This window comes from Ceratotherium simum, chromosome 7 (assembly GCF_057802395.1).
Source record: "Ceratotherium simum simum isolate JZ-2026a chromosome 7, ASM5780239v1, whole genome shotgun sequence".
Lineage (NCBI taxonomy): Eukaryota > Metazoa > Chordata > Mammalia > Perissodactyla > Rhinocerotidae > Ceratotherium > Ceratotherium simum.
In genome coordinates this window covers 2,341,477-2,363,540 of record NC_141906.1, presented here as the reverse complement: position 1 = coordinate 2,363,540, position 22,064 = coordinate 2,341,477, and the positions used below count along the sequence as shown (strand labels likewise).

The following is a 22,064-nucleotide window of genomic DNA, read 5'->3' as shown; positions in this document are numbered from 1 at the left end:
TGCCGCGCGCATCTCTGTGGTGGCGCCGGGCCTCTCTAGCCTCACCCCTGCCCCTCAGTGGTAGCGGGGAGGAGTGGAAGTCGGCTGCCGGGGCGCCGTGGGTGGACGTCGGCGGGGAGAGCGCCGCGGAGGTGGGGAGCGCGCCGGGCCGGGCCGGGCCGGGGCGGCGGGAGGGCGCGGGCGGGTGTCGGGGGTCCCCGAGGAGCGTGGGAGGGCGCCCCGGGAGGGCTCTCCGCTGGCCGGGTCACCCGTGGCCCTTCGGGGCAGGGCCTGTCTCCGGCGCGGTTGTCGCCCCCGGAAGGCCCGGGGCCACCGGAGCTGTGACGTGGCCTCGCGGCTTTCCTGTGTGTGACAGAAGCCCCCGGTCCGGTGTCGGGGGGCCGCGTGGCCCTCACCGTGCCCGGTGCCGCGCCCGTAGCGGCGGACGCGGAGAGGGCCGGCCTTCCCGGCGTGACACCGGGCAGTGCCCGAAGGCGTCCGTCCACGGGCCGTGTAGTGTCCGCGGGGGCCAGGGCGCGCTGGTCAGAGCAACCGCGGCCGCGCACAGGGCGGGTGTCGCGGGAAACGCCGCCTGCGGTGACGGGGTCTGCCCCGGGAGGATTCGTGCACAGTGCGGGGTGCGAACCCCGGGGCGGGGCTGGGGCACAGCGCCGGGTGGGGAGACGCCGGCCTGTCCGGGGGGCGAGCTTCCCCAGCAGGGAGCACACTCAAGACGGAGCGCAGACGGTGTGGTGGGCCGGGGCCCCGGGCCGGAGCAGGGGCGCCGCGTTCAGGAGCGCAGACCGCGTTCCGGGAGGACGGCCTGGCGGAGGGCTCGGGCCCCGGGCGCTGAGCGCCGTCTGTGGCGTGAGCGAGGGGCCCGGCGGAGGGCCCGGGCCCGCGGGCGCTTGCTGCACGTTCATAGTGTTAGCAAGTGGGGTCTGATGGTTTGGGCCCCGCGCAGCACAAGGCGGAATGGGAGCCCTGCTCCTTCCTCTTGGTCTGGGAAAACCTCCCGGTGTTGAAATTCTTCTGTTGTCTACGGAGGAATAGAGACAGATTGCAAATGGGGTTTGCTCAGTTGTTCCAGAAATGATCTGAGAGCGCACCGCACAAAGCGTTAAAAAGTCTGACGGAGTGCCTTAGGTGAGCGCAGAGTAAACCATTAGGACCTAGTCAAGAGGGATTCCTCATATACAGTAAACTCAGGTTATTGTTTCATTCATTCAGCGAATACGTGAGCGTGTATCAGGCACGGGGCTAGGCTTGGTGGCTGGAGCCCTAAGCCTCAGCGTCTCCTAAGTGGGGGCGGTAGCGCTCACCTCGGAGCTGGCCTACAGGCGAGTGAGATGATGGTGCTCAGCGCTGCACCTGGCCCGTACTGACTCAGGCACCTCAAGGAAGTCTTCTAGGTGGCACCGTGGACTATCTTTTTGTTTTAAATTCTCTTTACCTTTCTTGTTGGGCCTGGCTCTTCATGAAGATTGAGACTGTCTGATCTGGCTCTTTCACCCTCCTGTTAGTGCCCATTCACGTTTTGTGTAGGTAGTTAGCATCTGAGGTTTAATTTAATGGGCACAGAAAGTTGCCAGAGGTATGACGTGAGCGCTCGTGTGCGCCCATAATAAAAGCTGCTGATTTGCATGCTAGGGGTAGATGAAATTATTTTTTCATTAAATAAGACAGAACCTGGGAAAAATGCTTTATAAATTATGAGACCCTACAGCCCCCCCCCTCCCCCAAAGGCATTTTTCGTGAAAGGGAAAGATTCTTGTGAGTTAGCCTAAAAATTCAGTAAATTTCTTGTTTGGTTAAATTTCCTCTTAATGCTATTTTTCCCACTAATTAGGAGACTGGTAACAAACTAAAAAGCTGCATTAAGAGAAATCAACATATTGGAGCAGATATTGCCACATCTCCCCTAAAAATTTTGATTGGAAAAATTGAGTTCCATTTTTAATCCCCACCTCCCTCTGCTGTTTTGTTATTGGCGGTGATGGTGGTGTCCTGCTGTAAATCCTGTAGGAGCCCTGGGATACTGTCTTAGACCTTGCGTTGTTGGGAAAGCTTGCCAGCATCATGGCCCTGTGTGAATCGCCCAGCTTCTTCACTCCATCTAGCCTGCCTACCTTATAGTTTGGTGATGAGTAGCAAGAGAGAATGCTGAAAAGCTTATTCCCTTCGTGGCAGTGTTCAAGTCGTATGAGGAGCAATTGCTTTCGTTTACTACCTAAGGAAGTAAAAGGGTTCTAAAAAGTCTATTCTACATTTATTTTATTCTCTCTTGACTCTGGTAGTGCTGTAAAAATATTAAATGTTAATCCTAGAATCACAAAACGTACTGTATTTAGGCACTGAAGTGTTGGCTATCCTAAGGCAAGAAAGTCCAAAATGCAGAATTTTTAAAATAAAGTGTCAAATAAAAAACATCCGGAGTTAGTAAGGAGAGACTTTATTTGAAAGGGTTACTGCACAGGGGAGAAGGGACTATCACAAAGGAGAGAAGTCTCTGACGAGAAGACCTGCAGCATCTCCAGGAAGGAGTAAGTGGTGCTAAAACAGAACTGCTTGGTCTGATTGTAGGTTCCAGAATGTTTGCCCTGGCCAGCCTTTTCTCCAGAAGGCAGATGTGATGGTTCTGGCTGAGGGTAGGCCAAAGTTCAGGGACCTATGGAAAGGAGAGAAACAAAGGTCTTAACAAACATTTTTGTTTCGATTGATCATTGGGGACAAGCAGCTCAGCTATCATTCTTAAATTCATAAATGAGGCAAAGAATGGGAATTTGGAGGCTCTTTGTCCAGGTCATAGGGAAACGAGTGGGCATCCTGGAGCCTTATAGAACCGTATGGAGAAGAGTAGGAGGATTTCTTGAACTGTGGCTGTTAAAGAACAAGGTGCATGGTCTGAGGTAAAATTCAGCTTGTCAAAAGGCGTTTCTGCTATTTGAAATGGAAAATAATTAAGTATACAAATAAAATTCATCCCAACATCTATACAGGAAGGCCTTAGGTGACCCACTGACCTGTGCAAGAATTAAATAAGTGTTAGTGTTTGTAAATCCTGCATCACTAGATGTAGTTTGAAAGTACTTGAAGACCTGGATCTGAATTGTACCATAGTGAAAGGTTCCTAAGGGGGGGCAAGGGGGTGGAATAACTAAATTAATGAGGTCTAAAGGAACACATTTAGGGGTTTTATGCATGTTATCCCATAAGAAGCAGAATTTTTTTCTTCCGTGAGGAATACTAGGGATTATACTGGTCAAGGTGATTGACTGGAGCAAGTGAATCTTTTCCTGTGTTAGATAATTTTCCACAAAAAAAGGGAGAAGCAAAATCCTGACTATCAGATGTGAAATTATGATGTCGTAACCTGTGCAGATGACAATCAAAGGAGCAGACAGTTATCTATCAAGAATAGTGAAATAAACGGGTGGAGGCAAAACTGTCTTCCTCCACCGTGAGGCTGGGAGTCGGCTGAGCCCCACCAGGAGGAATTGACGGGAAGGTAGATGAGTTCTGCACTGGTGTCAGTCATCCACGGTAGTCTGCTGTAAAAGAGCTCAAAGGCAATGAAGGACTCAGAGCCCCCTTGTAATCAGAAGGTGAAAACCCTGAAGGCTGTGCTCCCAGCAGTGCAGTCTTCCCTTGAAGCAGATGGTTTTTTCTATACCTATTTGATCAGATTTACAACCACCCTGCCTCATCATCTTCCCTAGCGTCAGACTTCCTGGAAGGCAGTAGGGGTCTCTGTTTGTTTTTCTTATGCTGTTTTGATATGCTGTATAAATATAGTTGCTTGGTAAATATATTTTTTAATTGAATTACCTAAAGCAGTACATCTCAAACTGTAATGAGCTTATGAATCACCTGGGGATCTTTTTTCAAGGGCAGATTCTGATTCAGTGGGTCTAGGGCCCAGACTGAGATTCTGCATTTCTGAGTTCCCAGCTGATGCCAGGACTGGTCCATGGACAATGAATAGTAGTGCATTTCTGACTGGTAATTAGGGAAGGTGTTAGGTAATCATTACAGAAGAACACAGCACCCTGCTGCAGGTGTGCGGGGCAACATGAAGGTGCTGGACTGTCCCTTGAAGAAAATAAATGAATATTGTGTGCCACATTGCCAGAGCACAGACCAAAGTGAGCAAAAGAAACAGTTGCTAGGAAACATCCAAAGCTTTACAGCAGAATTGGAGCTTGGGGGAGGAGGGCGGAAATGAGGACATGGAGGGATACAAAGGGGAGGAGCAGCCAGAGGGGGTAACTTTCAGATGGCAAGCAGTAACCCTGTGAGATCACTACCCGAAGTTCTGTGCCCCTGAGCTAGCCTGACTCCCTGTCTCAGATCAGGAAGCTGAGCTGTGAAAGACTTGAAGCATAAAACTGCATTGACGAGTGTATATGCTTCGACCACGACGTTTTTACTCAAGTGAGTGGTACCATATGCCAGTGAGTTTTAATCAGTGTGTAAAATTTATTTTTTGCTGCAACTGGCAATGTCTTCTATCAGATAGGACAGTTTCATTTTAAACTGAGCAGGTCCTGTAATTTTTTCACAGGGAGCTCAGCTCTCTTTTAACGACAGGTAAGAGGTGGAGCAGAATGTGAAGCTGGCACCAAAGAAATATCTCTGCTTACTGGAAGATGCCGAAAATGTAAAGTAAATGCAGTTGCTAGAATTAGCAAATAAAAATACAGGATGCCCAGTTAAATTTGAATTTCAGACAGTGAATTGCTTTTTAGCAATATTTGAGACATAATTAAAATGAAAATTATTTTGTGCATTATCTAAAATTCAGATTTAACTAAGCATCTTGTATTTTATCTGGCAACTCCAGTAATAAATAATTCTAACTCCACAGTGACACGTGAGGGATGGCTGCCTAGAAAATAGTATAATAATCGTGCAGGCAGTCTAATTCCTTAAAGTGTTCTTCCAAAAATTATAGTACTCAGAAGTGTGCCAAGAGCTCAAAATGTTTGGAAGCCACTGTTTACCAAAAGGGGATGTTTTCAAGGACTGATAGGGTCATGGCTAACTTGAAGCAAAAACTAATTTAGCTCTACGCTCTCCATGTAAGAGTCCAGGTCCACAGTAGTTCAAAGTTAGTAAAAGAATTTATACTCTTGCGGAAGATGTCCAAGGAAATACTTACCAGAAAAATGGATTTAATGGGAGTTAATCAATTATATTTCCAGGTTTCCAAGCGAGTCTAAGGTCGCTTAGAAATAGGTATTCAACTTCACTGGCACAACTTACAGAGTCTGGTAATAAACTCTTGTGAACTATGTAGTAATTTAGCCAAGATTAAAGCAAAATAAAGGAACAGAAGCCCCTGTAGCCAAGGAAAAGAGTTCCCTAATGCGTAAAAATATTACTATGGACAGATAGAATTTCTAAAATAAATTTCTTAAGTTGCAAGATACTTTTCCCATCAAATGTGGTCAGGGTAGCCTAAGTCTTTGAATACTAAGAACTAGTTTTATGTTCTATGGTGTTATAGATTGGTGGCTTCAAACCGGTGATAGTTACTTACAAATATAAAGAATCTGCAACATTAATGAGACACTAAGCATTAGCAGTTTCCACAGTGTGCTGGGGGATACTTAATCAAGTTTCCATCTACGCTGACTGTTAAGAAAGGTCGAGCCAGATTTGTGTCCCGTATCTGCTAAGGTACAGTACAGCGTAGGTGGTGGTTGTGTAATGGTATCTCTGGCTTTCTCTTTCTCCACTCCTTAATTTATCTTAACCCACTTTTCTGTAAAAAAAAAAAAAAAAAAAAATCTAATTATTTGTATCATACAAGCCATTTTACCTGACGTGATTGGGACCTATACTTGGCAGTTAAATTTTTAAAAGTTGGTTAAAATAGAGTAAAAGAAGATAAATATACTCCATTTTGATCAACTTTAAAAATTTTAAGTTAAAATGTGTGTTTTTACACTTTAAATTGTATTATATGTTTTAACTTTTTAAACTTAGTATTTTAACTTAAAGATGTATATTTATTCGCCATTTTTTGTTACATGAGGTCAGTCTTGTCTTTGTATATGATTCTACTGATTGCAGTTTCTCTCTGCGGATTACACTTCAGAAATCATCTAAGATTTCTAAGCAGTTTTTAAACGTGGAGCAAAGCTTATAAAAACACCTGCAAGGTTGCAGAATCCTACCTTGCCACCACCAGATTTCAATGGTTCACATCTATTTTCAGCAGCCATTTTTTTCCTAGTGACTTGCATTTTTTTAATTTTCTCTTAAGAATTCAACTAAGTTTTTGTATTTGTTTTGAAAAATATTTGGGTATGAAAAATTTCAAATAGAAAGTATGGAAAATAATGAAACAATTGTGTACATGCCACCAAGCCTTATCTTCTGTAAATCTCTCTAAAAAAAAGTTCTTTCCTCCTCAGAAGTATGCATAAATTTGGGATTTGTTACTCTCCTGTGTATTTTAGTATGTATTGACCTTCTCACTCAAACTATATACTGTTCTGTGTGTTTAAAATTTTACATAAATGATACAGTATCCTTTTGCAACTTTTTTACTTAAGATGGTCTTTGCGATTTATCTGTTACTGTATGTACTTGATGCAGTTTATTCATTTTAACTGCCCTATAGGGGTCCCCTGTGTGCGTAACTCACAATTTCTAGTCCTTTACAATTAGGTTATTTCCAGTTTTTTACTGTCAAAAGCAGTGAATGCTGAAAGTCCTTGTATATAGCTTGTGCTCTTATGGGACACAATTTCTCCAGCACAGACACCTGGAACTGTAAGTGCAGGGGTTAGGGTGTTGCATTTCTTCAGTTTTGTGAGAAATTGCCAAAAACATTCTAAAGGAGGTGCAGCGGTTTGCATTCTTGCCATGGCCTGAGAAGCATGTAGGAGGCAGCCACATTCCAGCCGGCACTAGGTTATCAGATGTTTTAATTTTTGAGAAACTGTTTGAGAAATGATGTTTAGTTTGCATTTTCTTGATAACTGTGGGGTTGAACATCCTCGCATGCATTTGTTGGCTATTTTGTTCCCTTCCTTGGTGAACTGCCTATTTATATTGCTTTAGTTTTCTAATGGGTTCTTTGTCATTTTCTAGTTGATTTGTAGAAGTCAGGATTTTTTCCATATATTTGGGATAATAATCCTAACAACAGCTTTCAAGTGTGGCTTTTTTTTCTCCTTTAGAGTTATACAGAAATGTTTAATTTTGTCATAAAAGCAAGTGTATCTGTCTTTTCCTTTGATATGTGCTTTCTTATCTGAGAAATTCTTATCTGAGAAATTCTTCTTTAGCCCAGTGTCACAGTCTTCTGTGTTCTTGTAAACATTTTTACAGTTTTTCTTTTCATGCTTAATTCTTTAATCCTTCTGGAATTGATTTTTTGTTTGTGAGAAAGAGATCTTATTCTGTACTTTTCCAGGTGGTTAGCTGGTATCCAAGCATCATTTATTAAATCCTTTTTCTATTAATATGTAATACCCATTGATGTATAACACCACATGTCACACACCGAGCCCTCGTCTTTTCATGGATCTATTTGTCTATGTTATACCGATACCACACTGTTTTATTTTTATTTTATTTTTTTTAATTTTTTGTTTATTGCAGTAACATTGGTTTATAACATTGTATAAATTTCAGGTGTACATCATTATACTTCTATTTCTGCATAGATTACATCATGTTCACCACCCAAATACTAATTACAACCCATCACCACACACATGTACCAAATTGTCCCTTTCACCCTCCTCCCTCCCCCCTTCCCCTCTGGTAACCACCAATCCAATCTCTGTCCCTATGTGTTTGTTTATTGTTGTTGTTATCTACTACTTGATGAAGGAAATCATACAGTATTTGACCTTCTCCCTCTGACTTATTTCACTTTGCATTATACCCTCAATGTCCATCCATGTTGTCACAAATGCCTGGATTTCATCGTTTCTTATGGCTGAGTAGCATTCCATTGTGTATATATACCACAATGTCTTTATCCATTCGTCCCTTGATGGGCACTTAGGTTGCTTCCAAGTCTTGGCTATTGTGAATAACGCTGTAATGAACACAGGGGTGCATGTACCTTTACAAATTGTGTTTTCAAGTTCTTTGGATAAATACGCAGCAGTGGAATAGCTGGATCATATGGTAGTTCTATGCTTGATTTTTTGAGGAATCTCCATACTGTTTTCCACAGTGGCTGCACCAGTTTGCACTCCCACCAGCAATGTATGAGAGTTCCCTTCTCTCCACATCCTCTCCAACACATGTTGTTTCCTGTCTTCTTAATTATAGCCATTCTGACGGGCGTGAGGTGATATCTCATTGTAGTTTTGATTTGCATTTCCCTGATAGTTAGTGATTTTGAACATCTTTTCATGTGTCTCTTGGCCATCTGTGTATCTTCTTTGGAGAAATGTCTGTTCAGGTCTTTTGCCCATTTTTTAATTGGGTTGGTAGTTTTTTTGTTGTTGAGATGCATGAGTTCTTTATATATTTTGGAGATTAAGCCCTTATCAGAAGTATGGTTTGCAAATATCTTCTCCCAATTGTTAGGTTGTCTTTTCGTTTTGTTGATGGTTTCCTTTGCTGTGCAGAAGCTTTTTAGTTTGATGTAGTCCCATTTGTTTATTTTTTCTATTGTTTCTCTTGCCCGGTCAGATGTGGTGTTTGAAAAGATGTTGCTAAGACCGATGTCAAAGAGCGTACTGCCTATGTTTTCTTCTAGAATTTTCACAGTTTCAGGTCTTATATTCAAGTCTTTAATCCATTTGGAGTTAATTTTTGTGTATGGTGTAAGGTAAGGGTCTACTTTCATTTTTTTGCATGTGGCTATCCAGTTTTCCCAACACCATTTGTTGAAGAGACTTTCTTTTCCCCATTGTATATTCTTGGCTCCTTTGTCAAAGATTAGCTGTCCATAGATGTGTGGGTTTATTTCTGGGCTTTCGATTCTATTCCATTGATCTGTGTGTCTGTTTTTGGGCCAGTACCATGCTGTTTTGGTTACTATATCTTTGTAGTATATTTTGAAATCAGGGAGTGTGATACCTCCAGCTTTGTTCTTTTTTCTCAGGATTCCTTTAGCTATTCAGGGTCTTTTGTTGTTCCATATAAATTTTAGGATTCTTTGTTCTATTTCTGTGAAAAATGTTGTTGAAACTTTGATAGGGATTGCATTGAATCTATAGATGGCTTTAGGAAGTATGGACATCTTAACTATGTTAATTCTTCCAATCCAAGAGCACGGAATATCTTTCCATTTTTTTGTGTCTTCAATTTCTTTCAGAAATGTTTTATAGTTTTTGGTGTACAGATCTTTCACCTCTTTGGTTAAGTTTATTCCTAGGTATTTTATTCTTTTTGTTGCAATTGTAAATGGGATGGTATGCTTAACTTCTCTTTCTGCTACTTCGTTGTTAGTGTACAGAAATGCAACTGATTTTTGTATGTTGATTTTGTATCCTGCAACTTTACCATATTCGTTTATTACTTCTAAAAGTTTTCTGGTGGATTCTTTAGGGTTTTCTATATATAAAATCATGTCATCTGCAAATAGTGACAGTTTCACTTCTTCCTTTCCAATTTGCATCCCTTTTATTTCTTTTTCTTGCCTGATTTCTCTGGCTAGGACTTCCAGTACTATGTTAAATAGGAGTGGTGACAGTGGGCATCCTTGTCTGGTTCCTGTTCTTAGAGGGATGGCTTTCAGTTTTTCACCATTGAGGATGATATTACCTGTGGGTTTCTCATATATGGTCTTTATTATGTTGAGGTACTTTCCTTCTATACCCATTTTATTCAGAGTTTTTATCATAAATGGATGCTGTATCTTGTCAAATGCTTTCTCTGCATCTATTGAGATGATCATGTGATTTTTATTCTTCATTTTATTAATGTGATGTATTACGTTGATTGATTTGCGAATGTTAAACCATCCCTGCATACCTGGAATAAATCCCACTTGATAATGGTATATAATCTTTTTAACGTATTGCTGTATGTGATTTGCTAGTATTTTGTTGAGGATTTTTGCATCGATGTTCATCAGTGATATTGGCCTGTAATTTTCTTTTTTTGTATTGTCCTTGTCTGCTTTTGGTATCAGGGTAATGTCAGCTTCGTAGAATGAGTTAGGGAGCTTCCCTCCCTCCTCAATTTTTTGGAAGAGTTTGAGAAGGATAGGTATTAAGTCTTCTTTGAATGTTTGGTAGAATTCACCAGGGAAGCCGTCTGGTCCTGGACTTTTATTTTTGGGGAGGTTTGTGATTACTGTTTCGATCTCCTTACTGGTGATTGGTCTATTCAAATTCTCTACTTCTTCTTGATCCAGTTTTGGATGGTTGTATGATTCTAAGAATTTATCTATTTCTTCCAGATTGTCGAACTGGTTGGCATATAGCTTTTCATAGTATTCTCTTATAATCTTTTGTATTTCTGAGGTGTCTGTTGTAACCTCTCCTCTTTCATTTCTGATTTTACTTATTTGTGCCTTCTCTCTTTTTTTCTTGGTGAGTCTAGCTAAAGGTTTGTCTATTTTGTTGATCTTTTCAAAGAACCAGCTCCTGGTTTTATTAATTTTTTCTATTGTTTTTTTGGTCTCTATTTCATTAATTTCTGCTCTGATTTTTATTATTTCTCTTCTTCTACTGATTTTGGGCTTTGTTTGTTCTTCTTTTTCCAGTTCCTTTAGGTGCATTGTTAGATTGTTTATTTGAGATTTTTCTTGTTTGTTGAGATAGGCCTGTATCGCTATAAACTTCCCTCTTAGAACCGCTTTTGCTGTATCCCATAAGTTCTGGCATGTCGTATTTTCATTTTGATTTGTCTCCAGGTATTTTTTGATTTCTTCTTTGATTTCTTCGTTAACCCAGTCGTTGTTCAGTAGCATTTTGTTTAATCTCCATGTATTTGTGGCTTTTCTGATTTTCTTCCTATAGTTGATTTCTAGTTTCATACCATTGTGGTCAGAAAAGATGCTTGGTATTATTTCAATCTTCTTAAATTTATGGAGACTTGTTTTGTGGCCTAATATGTGATCAGTCCTGGAGAATGTTCCATGTGCATTTGAAAAGAACGTGTATTCTTCTGTTTTTGGATGGAATGCTCTTTATATATCTACTAGGTCCATCTGTTCTAGTGTGTCGTTTAAGGCCAATGTTTCCTTATTGATCTTCTGTTTGGATGATCTATCCGTTGGTGTAAGTGGAGTGTTAAAGTCCCCTACTATTATTGTGTTACTGTCTATTTCTGTTTCTATGTCTGTTAATAATTGCTTTATATGTTTAGGTGCACCTACATTGGGTGCGTAGATATTTACAAGTGTTATATCCTCTTGTTGGATTGTTCCCTTGATCATTATGTAATGCCCTTCTTTGTCTCTTTTTACAGTTTTTGTTTTAAAGTCTATTTTGTCTGATATGAGTACTGCTACCCCAGCTTTCTTTTCATTGCCATTTGCGTGGAGTATCTTTTTCCATCCCTTCACTTGCAGTTTGTGAGTGTCTTAGGTCTGAAGTGTGTCTCTTGCATGCAGCATATATATGGGTCTTGTTTTTTTATCCAGTCAGCCACCCTATGCCTTTTAATTGGAGCATTTAGTCCATTGATGTTTAAAGTAGCTATTGATAAGTATGTATTTACTGCCATTTTTTAACTTTTTTTTTTTCCCTCAGTGTTTTAGTAGTCCTTCTCTGTTCCTTTCTTCTTCTATGCAGAATTGATGGTCACTTTAGTTTGACCTCTGTCTGAAAGCTGTATTCTTTAACTCCCCTCCTCCCTCCTTTTACGTTTTTGATATCATATCTAACCTCTTTTTTGTGCATTTGTATCCATTACGTTCTTATCATGGAAATAGATAATTTTTCCTATTTGTGGTCTTCTCTTTTCCCCTTAAATCAGTCCCTTTAACCTGTAGCACTGGTTTCTTGGTGACAAACTCCTTTAATTTTTGCTTCTCTGGGAAATTTTTGATCTCTCCTTCCATTTTGAATGATAAGCTTGCTGGGTAGAGTATTCTTGGCCGTAAGTTTTTTTACTTTTAGCACTTTAAATATATCGTGCCATTCTCTTCTAGCCTGTAAGGTTTCTGCTGAGAAGTCAGCTGATAGCCTTATGGGATTTCCTTTGTATGTAACTTGACATTCTCTCGTGGCTTTTAGGATTCTCTCTTTATCTTTAATTCTGGACATTTTGATTATGATGTGTCTTGGTGTGGGCCTCTTTGGGTTTATCTTGTTTGGGGCTCTCTGTGCTTCCTGTACCTGGATGTCTGTTTCCTTCCTTAGGTTAGGGAAGTTTTCATTTATTATTTCTTGAAATAGATTCTCTGCCCCCTTGTCTCGCTCTACTCCTTCCGGGACACCTATAACAGGGATTTAGTGTGCTTGATGTTGTCCCAGAGGTCCCTTAGACTGTCCTCACTCTTTTTAATTCTTTTCTCTTTTACCTGTTCACCTTGGGTAATTTCTTCTAGTCTTTCGTCCAGCTCACGGATCCGTTCTTCTGTATCCTCTACTCTGCTTTTGAGTCCCTCTAATGAATTTTTCATTTCCAGTATTGTATTCTTCATTTCTGATTGGTTCTTTTTTATATCTTCCATTTCTTTGTTGACATTCTCACTGAGTTCATCTATTCTTCTCCCCAGATCAGTGAGCATCCTTAATACTCTCAGTTTGAACTCTCTGTCAGGTAGGTTGCTCATTTCTGTTTCACTTAGTTCCTTTTCTGGGGTTTTGTCCTGTTCCCTTACTTGGAATGTATTCTTTTGCCTCCTCATTTTGCCTCTTTCCCTGTGCTTGTGTCTACGTATTAGGTAGGTCAGCTACGTCTCCTGCTCTTGGATAGGTGACCTTATGTAAGTGATGCCTTAGGAGGCTTCCAGTGTGCTTCCCTCAGTTCTCAATGTTCCAGGAGTGACCCCTATGTGGGCTACGTGTGTCCTTCTGTTGTGGCCTGTTTGCTCTCCCTGTAGGCGCCCAGGGAAGCCGAGTTATGCTCCTGGCCAGCTGTTGTAATGCTCAGCTGCTTGTAGTTGTTGTGGACCCTTCAGTCTCTTTATCAGGTGTGGGCAGCCCTAGCACAGTTGGCTGCAAGTTCTAATACCACATTTATGTTGCAGTATTTCTTTTAAGTGAGTAGGCCCCCAGCGTGGCAGGTTGTTAGGCTCAGGGCCTTACAACTGCTGTAAGCCTCTAGCCTATTAGGTCTCTTGTCAGCTCTCTGAGGACTGCAGCTGGGTGGGGCTGGCCTCAGGCACAGGAGCACCCAATTGTTTCAGGCTTTGGAAGGTGAGGCAAACCCCCTATGTGGGTCTTTGAGAAGCACAAGTCTTCTGCAGCTGACAAGCCCTGCCGCCCACAGGTCCACACACACAGTCAACACAGTCCTGCCCTGTGGATACCACACTGTTTTAATTCTAATAGCTTTGTAGAAAATAAATATCTTTGGTTTTCTCCCAAGATTATCTTGGTTTTCTTGGACCTTTACTCTTCCGTATAAACCAGCTTGCTAAATTCCAAGGAGCATGGGTGGAATACCTGATGGGATTTTGATTGGAATAGTATTGAACTTATAGATAAATTCCTGGAGAATTGACGTATTTACTGTAGTCAGACTTCCTGTGATATATTTCTGCGTTTATTAAGGGTGTCATCTTTGTCTTTCTGTTTGACAATATTCTCCATAGAAGTCTTGCATATCTTTTGTAAGAGTTACATGTTTTGTAAATATCTCAAAGTGTTTTTTAATTTGTTTAATTAAATTGTTTAATTCAACAAGCATCCTTGTTGAATTATGTTACTAGTTCTAATAGCTTGTCTGTTGCACCTCTTTTATTTTCCATGTAGATATTTATGTCATCTTTGAGTCGTATTTCTTTTTTCTTCCTTCTCAATCTTTATACCTTTTGACAGGGTGTTAAATGGCAGCTGTGATAGCAAGTCTTGTTGTAGAGTTCTAACTTTACAGGGAATGCTTCTAATGTTCTATGATTCAATTTAATAATGTTTATTGTAAGCTTTTGGTAAATACCTTTCTACTCCTTGCTTGCTAAGAGTTTTCTTTCTTTTAGACAGGTGTTGAATTTTTTTTTTTTTGAGAGGAAGAGTGGCCCTGAGCTAACATCTGTTACCAGTCTTCCTCTTTTTGCTTGAGAAAGACTGTCGCTGAGCTAACATGTCTGCCCATCTTCCTCTATTTTGTCTGTGGGATGCCACCATAGCATGGCTTGATGAGCCGTATGTAGGTCCATACCCGGGATTTGAACCTGCAAACCCCACGCTGCTGAGGCGGAGTGTGCGAACTTAACCACTGTGCCACTGGGCCGTCCCCAGGCATTGAATTTTATCAAATGCTTTTTCAGTTTCCCAGATAAAAAGTTTGCAGTACCAGTCTGACTCTGTAATGTTTCCTCTAGGGGGAGCAGCACATGACCTAACAGAGAGAGATCTCGAGACAAATTCAAACAGGGGAAATTTGCTAGAATCAACAGCGATGGATCCGTGTTCAGTGGGAGTGCAGCTCCGCACCACACACGAGTGCCACAAGACCTACTACACACGGCACACGGGCTTCAAGACTCTGCAGGAGCTGTCATCAAATGATATGCTCTTACTTCAGCTGAGGACTGGGATGACGCTTTCTGGGAACAATACAATTTGCTTCCATCATGCAAAAATTTACATTGACAGATTTGAGGATTTGCAGAAGTCATGTTGTGACCCATTTAACATACACAAAAAACTAGCCAAAAAAAATTTGCATGTAATTGACTTAGATGATGCCACTTTCCTGAGTGCAAAATTTGGCCGACAGCTCGTACCTGGTTGGAAGCTTTGTCCAAAATGTACACAGATAATCAACGGAAGTGTGGATGTTGATTCTGAAGACCGGCAAAGAAGAAAACCTGATTCAGATGTATGTATAGTCATTTATTCTGCTGTGTTACTTCTACAAGGTGGAGTTTTGTTTAACTATAAAGAAATCATGTCTAAATTATTATTTATTGTAATAGCATGCAGTAAATATGAAATTAGGGAAGTGAAAATAAATGGTGTTTCTAAATATTTCCATATACCCAGATTGGATGATAAATAAAGTAGGTTTGGGAAAGGAATAACATAATATGGCCAACACTCTCAAGCTATAACTCCTAGTGCTAAGACAGTAAGAGTGGCCTTTAGAACATTCTGGCAAAGCCAGGACTTAACTATCTTAGTTTCTTTTCTGATACTAAAGTAACTCAGTGGCACATGCCACCAGCTAGGGTCTATATAGCAGGATGAATTCCTCTTTTTATGCCCAACTTGAAAATTACTATTTTAAAAGGAACATTAGAGAAGCGACTTGCGGGCTGGCCCCGGGGTTTAGCCGTTAAGTATACGTGCTCCGATACTGGCGGCCCGGGTTCGGATCCCGGTCGCGCACCCACGCACCACTTCTCTGGCCATGCTGGGGTCTCGTCCCACATACAGCAACTAGAAGGATGTGCAACTATGACATACAACTATCTACTGGGGCTTTGGGGGGAAAAAAAGGAGGAGGATTGGCAATAGATGTTAGCTCAGGGCCGGTCTTCCTCAGCAAAAAGAGGAGGATTAGCATGGATGTTAGCTCAGGGCTGATCTTCCTCACAAAAAAAAAAAAAAAAGAGCGACTTGCAATAATTGTTTATCTCAACCTTTCTTCTTTGGCACTATCCCATTCTCATTTGGGTTTTTAAGATGCTTGTGAACTTCCTTTGCTTCTAACTCTGAATTCTTACTTGGTATAGTCAAGGCTAATTTTAGGACTCCCTATGGTCAAAAAGCATACATTTTTACATGGTATTAAATATTTTATAACTCTCTTCCTTATTCACATACTGGCATTCAGATTATTTAACCATATCAGAACAGCTTAAGATTTCATAAAGCTATCTTTGGTGTAGAACAAGGGCAAGTATGTCAAAGGAGCACTTCTCAAAATTTCTATTTATAACCAATTTATAATTCTTGCTGCTGGGATATTTTTCTCAGTTTTCTTTCATTAAGCTAATAAACCAAATTAAAAGATAATTAAAAATGTTAATTATATGAAGCACTTTCCTTTTGTTCCCCTTGGAGGCAGATCTCCAGGGCCCGGTGTTATCTTGTGGTTCATGAGGCGCTGTCACTGTAGCTTTCGTCTCTGCTGGCTTTATCCGTTGCTCTCGTGGAATGTGTCACATAAAGATTTTTTCCCCCAAGTAACGAACTTAAACCCTTAACCATCAAAATTTTGTTTTACCAAAGCTTTTTGAAAGGTTATAATACTCTTTCAGAAAACTTGAAACCATATTCCTTTTTTAAATACATATATAATAATAATAGAAGCTTTTCTTAAGGACTCAGGACCATTGTCGGGAACCTCAGTTGTGTGCCATGGGGTGGACAGCAGTTTTCCGCCTCCTTGCCGTGTTGGCACTTTCCACCCATTCCCGCTCCTAACGTGCCAGAGACTAAAACTAGATCATGAAATAGTATAAGGAAATTGACCCATGAACTTTGAATATGGTCCAGAGCCATGTAAATTGTGTTGCACTTGGGCTCTAAAACTTTTTTTTTTGTATTTTGTGAGTTCCAGACTGTCTTCCAGTTTAAGGAATAATATGGATTAACATCCAGTGCAATATTAATCTATTATTATTATTATCTATAATCTGATGTCAAGATTGAGTTGATAATTTTTGTTTATCTTTATTCAGGGAAGAACGGCTAAAGCTTTGAGGTCATTACAGTTTGCAAACCCAGGAAAACAAACTGAATTTGCTCCAGAAACTGGTAAAAGAGAAAAAAGAAGGCTTACAAAAAATGCAACAGTTGGCTCAGACAGGTAGGCTCTTTGTTTCTTAAGGCACATGGAAACTTGCTGCTTCACATCTGTATTGTTCCCCTATCTTTCTCAAGTTTTGAATTTTCTGGCTAAATGTTTTAAATTGGATAATCTGGAATTGGTAAAACCTCTGAGGGCATCATATGAAATTAAGGTGTCCCTTTCAACTCTAAAAATCTCTTTCCAAGAAAATATCAGTGAAGTGAACAAGAAAATATTTTTGGCGTGGGAATTAAAATAATTTAAACAAACTATACTTAGAATTAAAATAATTCACTTTTTTGAAAAGCGTTGATAGTGTGTAACTGGTTTATCTCTGCTCTACTGGCAGCTAAAAAGTAAATTTTATGAGAACAGAAGGTTGCTTTTTATTTTTTACATGTATGAAATAGAAACATTTATGGTACATACAGTCAACAGAATGAATGAGGAAACTAAATTGTTTAGAATATGACTTTGTAAAGTGAGCATTTCTTAAAATATAAACTGACAAAGAAATGTTAGTGTAATCATTCAGAATTTTCTACATATGCCATTTATTCTGTCTGTTAAGGTTTTCCACTGAGTCATTTAAGTATTTTTAGGCCAGATTTGCTAGTGTCCATTAAAGGACAAGAAACAAATTATTACAGTACAAAAGCCAATAGGGTATTATCCTGTCCTAAAAATAAAATTATGTTCACAAAGCAGTGAAGAGACTGATAGCCACTAAAGCATACCGCTATTAACTAGCCATTCTTTTTTTTTTTTTTTCCCCCAGGTAAGGGGAAAATAGTTTTAAAAGAAATATACTTATGTTTGGGACACAGTTCTTGTCCGTTTCTTTGCTGAGTTGACTTCTAAATGGACTTTGAGAGGCATTTTCAGGCTTCCTGTATTTGTCTCCACACTTTAGAGTACAGTCTCCTCTCATATGGATTCATTTACTCCTAATTGTAGAGTAGCCTTGTGTCTGCACAGTTATGTACCAGTTTGGCGGGACTTCATCCCTAATTCAAAATATTTTATCTCCTTCGGTTTTTTTTCATTACCTTGTCTTCAATTCAAAAATAATATACTTGTGAGATGTGATGCACCTTGTGTCTTACTTTGCAGGCAAGTGATACCGGCGAAGAGCAAGGTCTATGATAGCCAGGGCCTCCTGATCTTCAGTGGGATGGACCTCTGCGACTGCCTGGACGAAGACTGCCTGGGCTGTTTCTATGCCTGCCCTGCCTGTGGTTCTACCAAGTGTGGAGCCGAGTGCCGCTGTGACCGCAAATGGCTGTATGAGCAGATCGAAATCGAAGGAGGAGAAATAATTCATAACAAACATGCTGGATAGTTTGTGGTACCAAACTAGGGATCTTTAAAGGTCCTATCTCTAGTTCTAAAATTCTGTCATTCTAAGATACGTTTTAAAGTTGATTGCCAAATGACAGGAATTGGAAAACCACAACATGCAGTCACCGTGGCATTAGTATTGCATTTAGGGGGCTTTAGGATTTGTTGTTTGATGTAAATTTAGATGGGCTCTTTCTCAACAGTCAGCTTTAAGCCTGTCCAGGTCAATGTAAAAAGTAGGCTGTAGGCAGTCCTCGATTTGCACGCTTCCGCCATCCACAAATCTTGATGACAACGATTTAGTTAAATAACACCGGTCCCCCAACAACACAGTTCAGATTTCATTTACCACAGGATATGAACTGTGAGTAATTACATGAGGTACAAACTTCCCCGCCAGCTCTTCCGTCCACTGGTCACTATGTGAGTAACAGATGTGCTTCAGGATTGGGCACCAGTCTGGTTTCCCAGGCTCTGCTGGTGATTGCACCTCTGTCACTCAGTTTATTCACAGGCAGCAAAGCACATAGTGTGTTGTCTTCTTGTCACCCACGCAATATTTTACAAAAGTAGATAAAAGTTGGCCAACAAAGATGAAAGTGCAGTGAAGAAATGAAAAAGGATAGCACCAGAAGTGAGATCTAAGAAATCGCTGGTCATGGGAATGTGGACCCTGCTGACCTGGAGCCTCTGGAAGTGCTGCCCAGGGACTCGGTGCAGGCAGACTCACCACCGGAAGTGAGCGGAGTGGCCGTGTTGAGAAGGATGTGTGTGTCCCAGAGCCCCTGAGGGTGGAAAACTCCATGGGAGAGGAGATCGCAGAAATGTCTCAGGGCATTGGCGGAAGCTCATCCAGACTTAACGGAGTATGACAGTTCGCCATGGTACAGAAAAGACTTATGCATTATGAGTTATTTAACCAAAAAAGAAGGCAAGCACTGTTCAGACTACTCTTGATTAGTTTTTTACAATGAAATAACACACTAATTCTCAATGTTTCTAATGTTTTAAGTTACAGTATACTAAAAAATCTGTTTTTGTAATTTTTTCATTTTCTTGTACATTTATTACAGTAAGAGTTTTTAGTATTTTGACAGATTTTTAAGGCTCACAGAATAATCATAATTCTCCCCATTGATGGTTAAGATTGCTTTGAGTGGCCGTTTTCCTGGTTCCACACCGCCCTGCAACGAAGAATGGCCCGTGGCTGAGAACAGTGCCCAGTTCAGGGAGAATTAATTTTCACACAACTAAGTGGTTGAGTGTTAAACTGTTTTAGGAATAATCTACATATCAAAGTGCTAAAATATATCAATTCTTCTCCCCTCTTACTTTTCAAAAATAAAAGGCTGTAAACCTTTTATTGTTTAGAACATGTATTCTTGGTGAAAATTTGTTCTTGGTGGCAAAATCTAATTCTTTCTATATATAAAGCACAGATATACACACAGTACCTAAACATGCGTTGTGTCTGTGATATTAAAATTTTGTAGAGTGTTGATTAGGATTAAAAGATCTAAACAAGGCTCCTTAAGGGAGGAATAGTGAAAAAAAGATGGAGAAGCACCGGCTGAGACACTCTAAGTTGTTCGGAAGTTGCATCTTGATGTTGGAATTCGTACGGTGCCCTCTGAGGGTGGGGCGAGTGATCGCTTCTCTCTGCTCTTTCCTTTTTTAGGACAGCTACCTGTCGCTGTCTAAGATCTTTCATCACCTGGGACATTGCCACTCGACTAGGGCTGCGTTTTCCCTAAATAGAGTACTTTAATCAGCTGAGCTTTCAACAATTTGAAATATTTTTTAGCCATTGAAACTGAATTTTTACAGCCAATTTGATGTCAGTTGCCCAGTAGAGGTTGATTTTTATTCCTGTACATTTTGGTGTCTGCTTAAAATGACTGGTTCTGCTTTGATGGAATGCCCTTTTCAACCATGGAATTAAATGTCATTTTTAAGTTATAATTGTTCACTGACCTACTTATCAGAAGTACAGTTAATCAATTCTGTGATCCATGTGTTTCACCAGAGCACTGGCAAAAAGAATATTTTAGCTTTATATACTTAAATCAGATGCTAGATTTTTTTTTCCTGAATTAAGGAAATATTTTGTTCTGGAGGATAAACATCGATTCCAATTTTACCTGTACTTCCAGGATCACTGGACCTTCTTAATTGGCATTACTACCATCATTTTTGTTGCTTGTAAGTATGATTTAATATATTACTTAGGCTCTTCACAGGGAGAAATTAAAATCTTAGATTTTTTTTGTTTGAAGCAGGAATATCTTGTCATTGGAATAAATGACTTTAAAATTCAAATTGTCATAGTTCAGCATTAGAACATTTCTGTGTTATTTTTGAAAGATGGTAATAATTAAGTTTTTCAAGGGAAAATTTCTTGAAGAACAATTTTGCTAATATTTGTTCATTATGCCTATTTAGGAGACCAATCGTTTAATGAGCATGCAAAATGTTTAAAGAGAAAGGTATATCTGATTTAGAGTAGGCTGTAATAAAAGTTGTGTTTTGGAAAAATTATATCACAAGTCCACTTACTGTTTTTTAGTATAAAATTACAGAAATATACAATGAAATCATCCAGATCCTTTTTATATTTTGCATAAGTATGATTCAGGGTGGCTAAATTATTTTAGAATGCTGTTAATCTAAAAAGCAAAAAAAAAAGTTATATAAACATTTAACTTCTGCTGTATGGGGGTTCTACTGGTGGAGATGTTAATGTTAGGCCACAAACATCTGTCTTACACACTGCTGGTCACAAATGTTAAAGTAAAAATGCATGTATATATTTGAATAAAATAAATGGCATCCCATGACATCTTTTTCCTATTTGTCTTTTACAAATATAAGAAAATAACTACTTACCTTTGGAATATTATACATAAGATTCTTTTGTTTTTAAAATACTGTATCTAGTTCTATATAACAAGCTGTTCTATAGCCTTGACAGTCTATTCTAAAACTGCTTTCCTGGCATGGATTTAACTAAGTGATTTTTAGCAGTTGTATTTTGAAACATACATACATACATACATACATAGAGTGGTTTGTTAATACAGAGAATATAATTTTACTAAGTTCTACCATGGTTCTTAACTTTTTGGAGGTCCAAGACCCCTGTGAGAAGCTGATGAAAGCTATGAGCTATCTCCCCAGAGAAATGCCTTCATTTGCTCACAAATACTTCACATTCAGAACCCCTGCACGTGTATTGGAGTGCCTGGCTGAGATGAAATATTCTGTAAACCAGTTGATTTTTTTTTTAGGGAAGGATGGCTGTCTAAAGTGTAGTTTGGTTTGTTGTAGTGTCGGTTGGTGGTGTAGATGGTTTTTGTTGCACAAAGTCAGAGCAGTTCAGTTCTTTGAGAGAGCTGTTGCTACCCTGAAAATCAGATCCCACTGTGCCTCTCATTCTCAGGCCTGCCGCCTCCAAGAGGGTAATTACAGGTGGAGTAACGATGTAGGAAACTGAGGTGCCTTTATGTGTGTGTGTGTGAGGAAGATCAGCCCTGAGCTAACATCCATGCCAATCCTCCTCTTTTTGCTGAGGAAGACCAGCTCTGAGCTAACATCTATTGCCAATCCTCCTCCTCTTTTTTCCCCAAAGCCCCAGTAGATAGTTGTATGTCATAGCTGCACATCCTTCTAGTTGCTGTATGTGGGACACAGCCTCAGCGTGGCTGGAGAAGCGGTGCGTCGGTGCACGCCTGGGATCCGAACCCGGGCCACCAGTAGCAGAGCTCGCACTCAACCGCTAAGCCACGGGGCCGGCCCAAAACTGAGGTGTCTTAAATGGACTAAGCTTTGGTCATGAGAGGTTTTCTATTTTATTATGGTTACCCTGCTAGGAGTAGCTTAACATCCTTGTATAAATTCATGTGACA

The 22,064-nt window shown here is 40.2% G+C and overlaps 1 protein-coding gene across 1 annotated transcript; it reads left to right on the top strand.

Moving 5' to 3' along the window:
* The first annotated feature begins 40 nt into the window (after positions 1 to 40).
* On the top strand, positions 41 to 20,996 carry ARL14EP (ARF like GTPase 14 effector protein). Its single transcript, XM_004418551.3, has 4 exons — positions 41 to 131; positions 14,402 to 14,901; positions 16,709 to 16,836; positions 17,932 to 20,996. Exons 2-4 carry the CDS (start codon positions 14,479 to 14,481, stop codon positions 18,158 to 18,160), a joined length of 780 nt encoding a protein of 259 aa, XP_004418608.3. The 5' UTR covers positions 41 to 131; positions 14,402 to 14,478; the 3' UTR covers positions 18,161 to 20,996.
* The last annotated feature ends 1,068 nt before the right edge of the window (positions 20,997 to 22,064 follow it).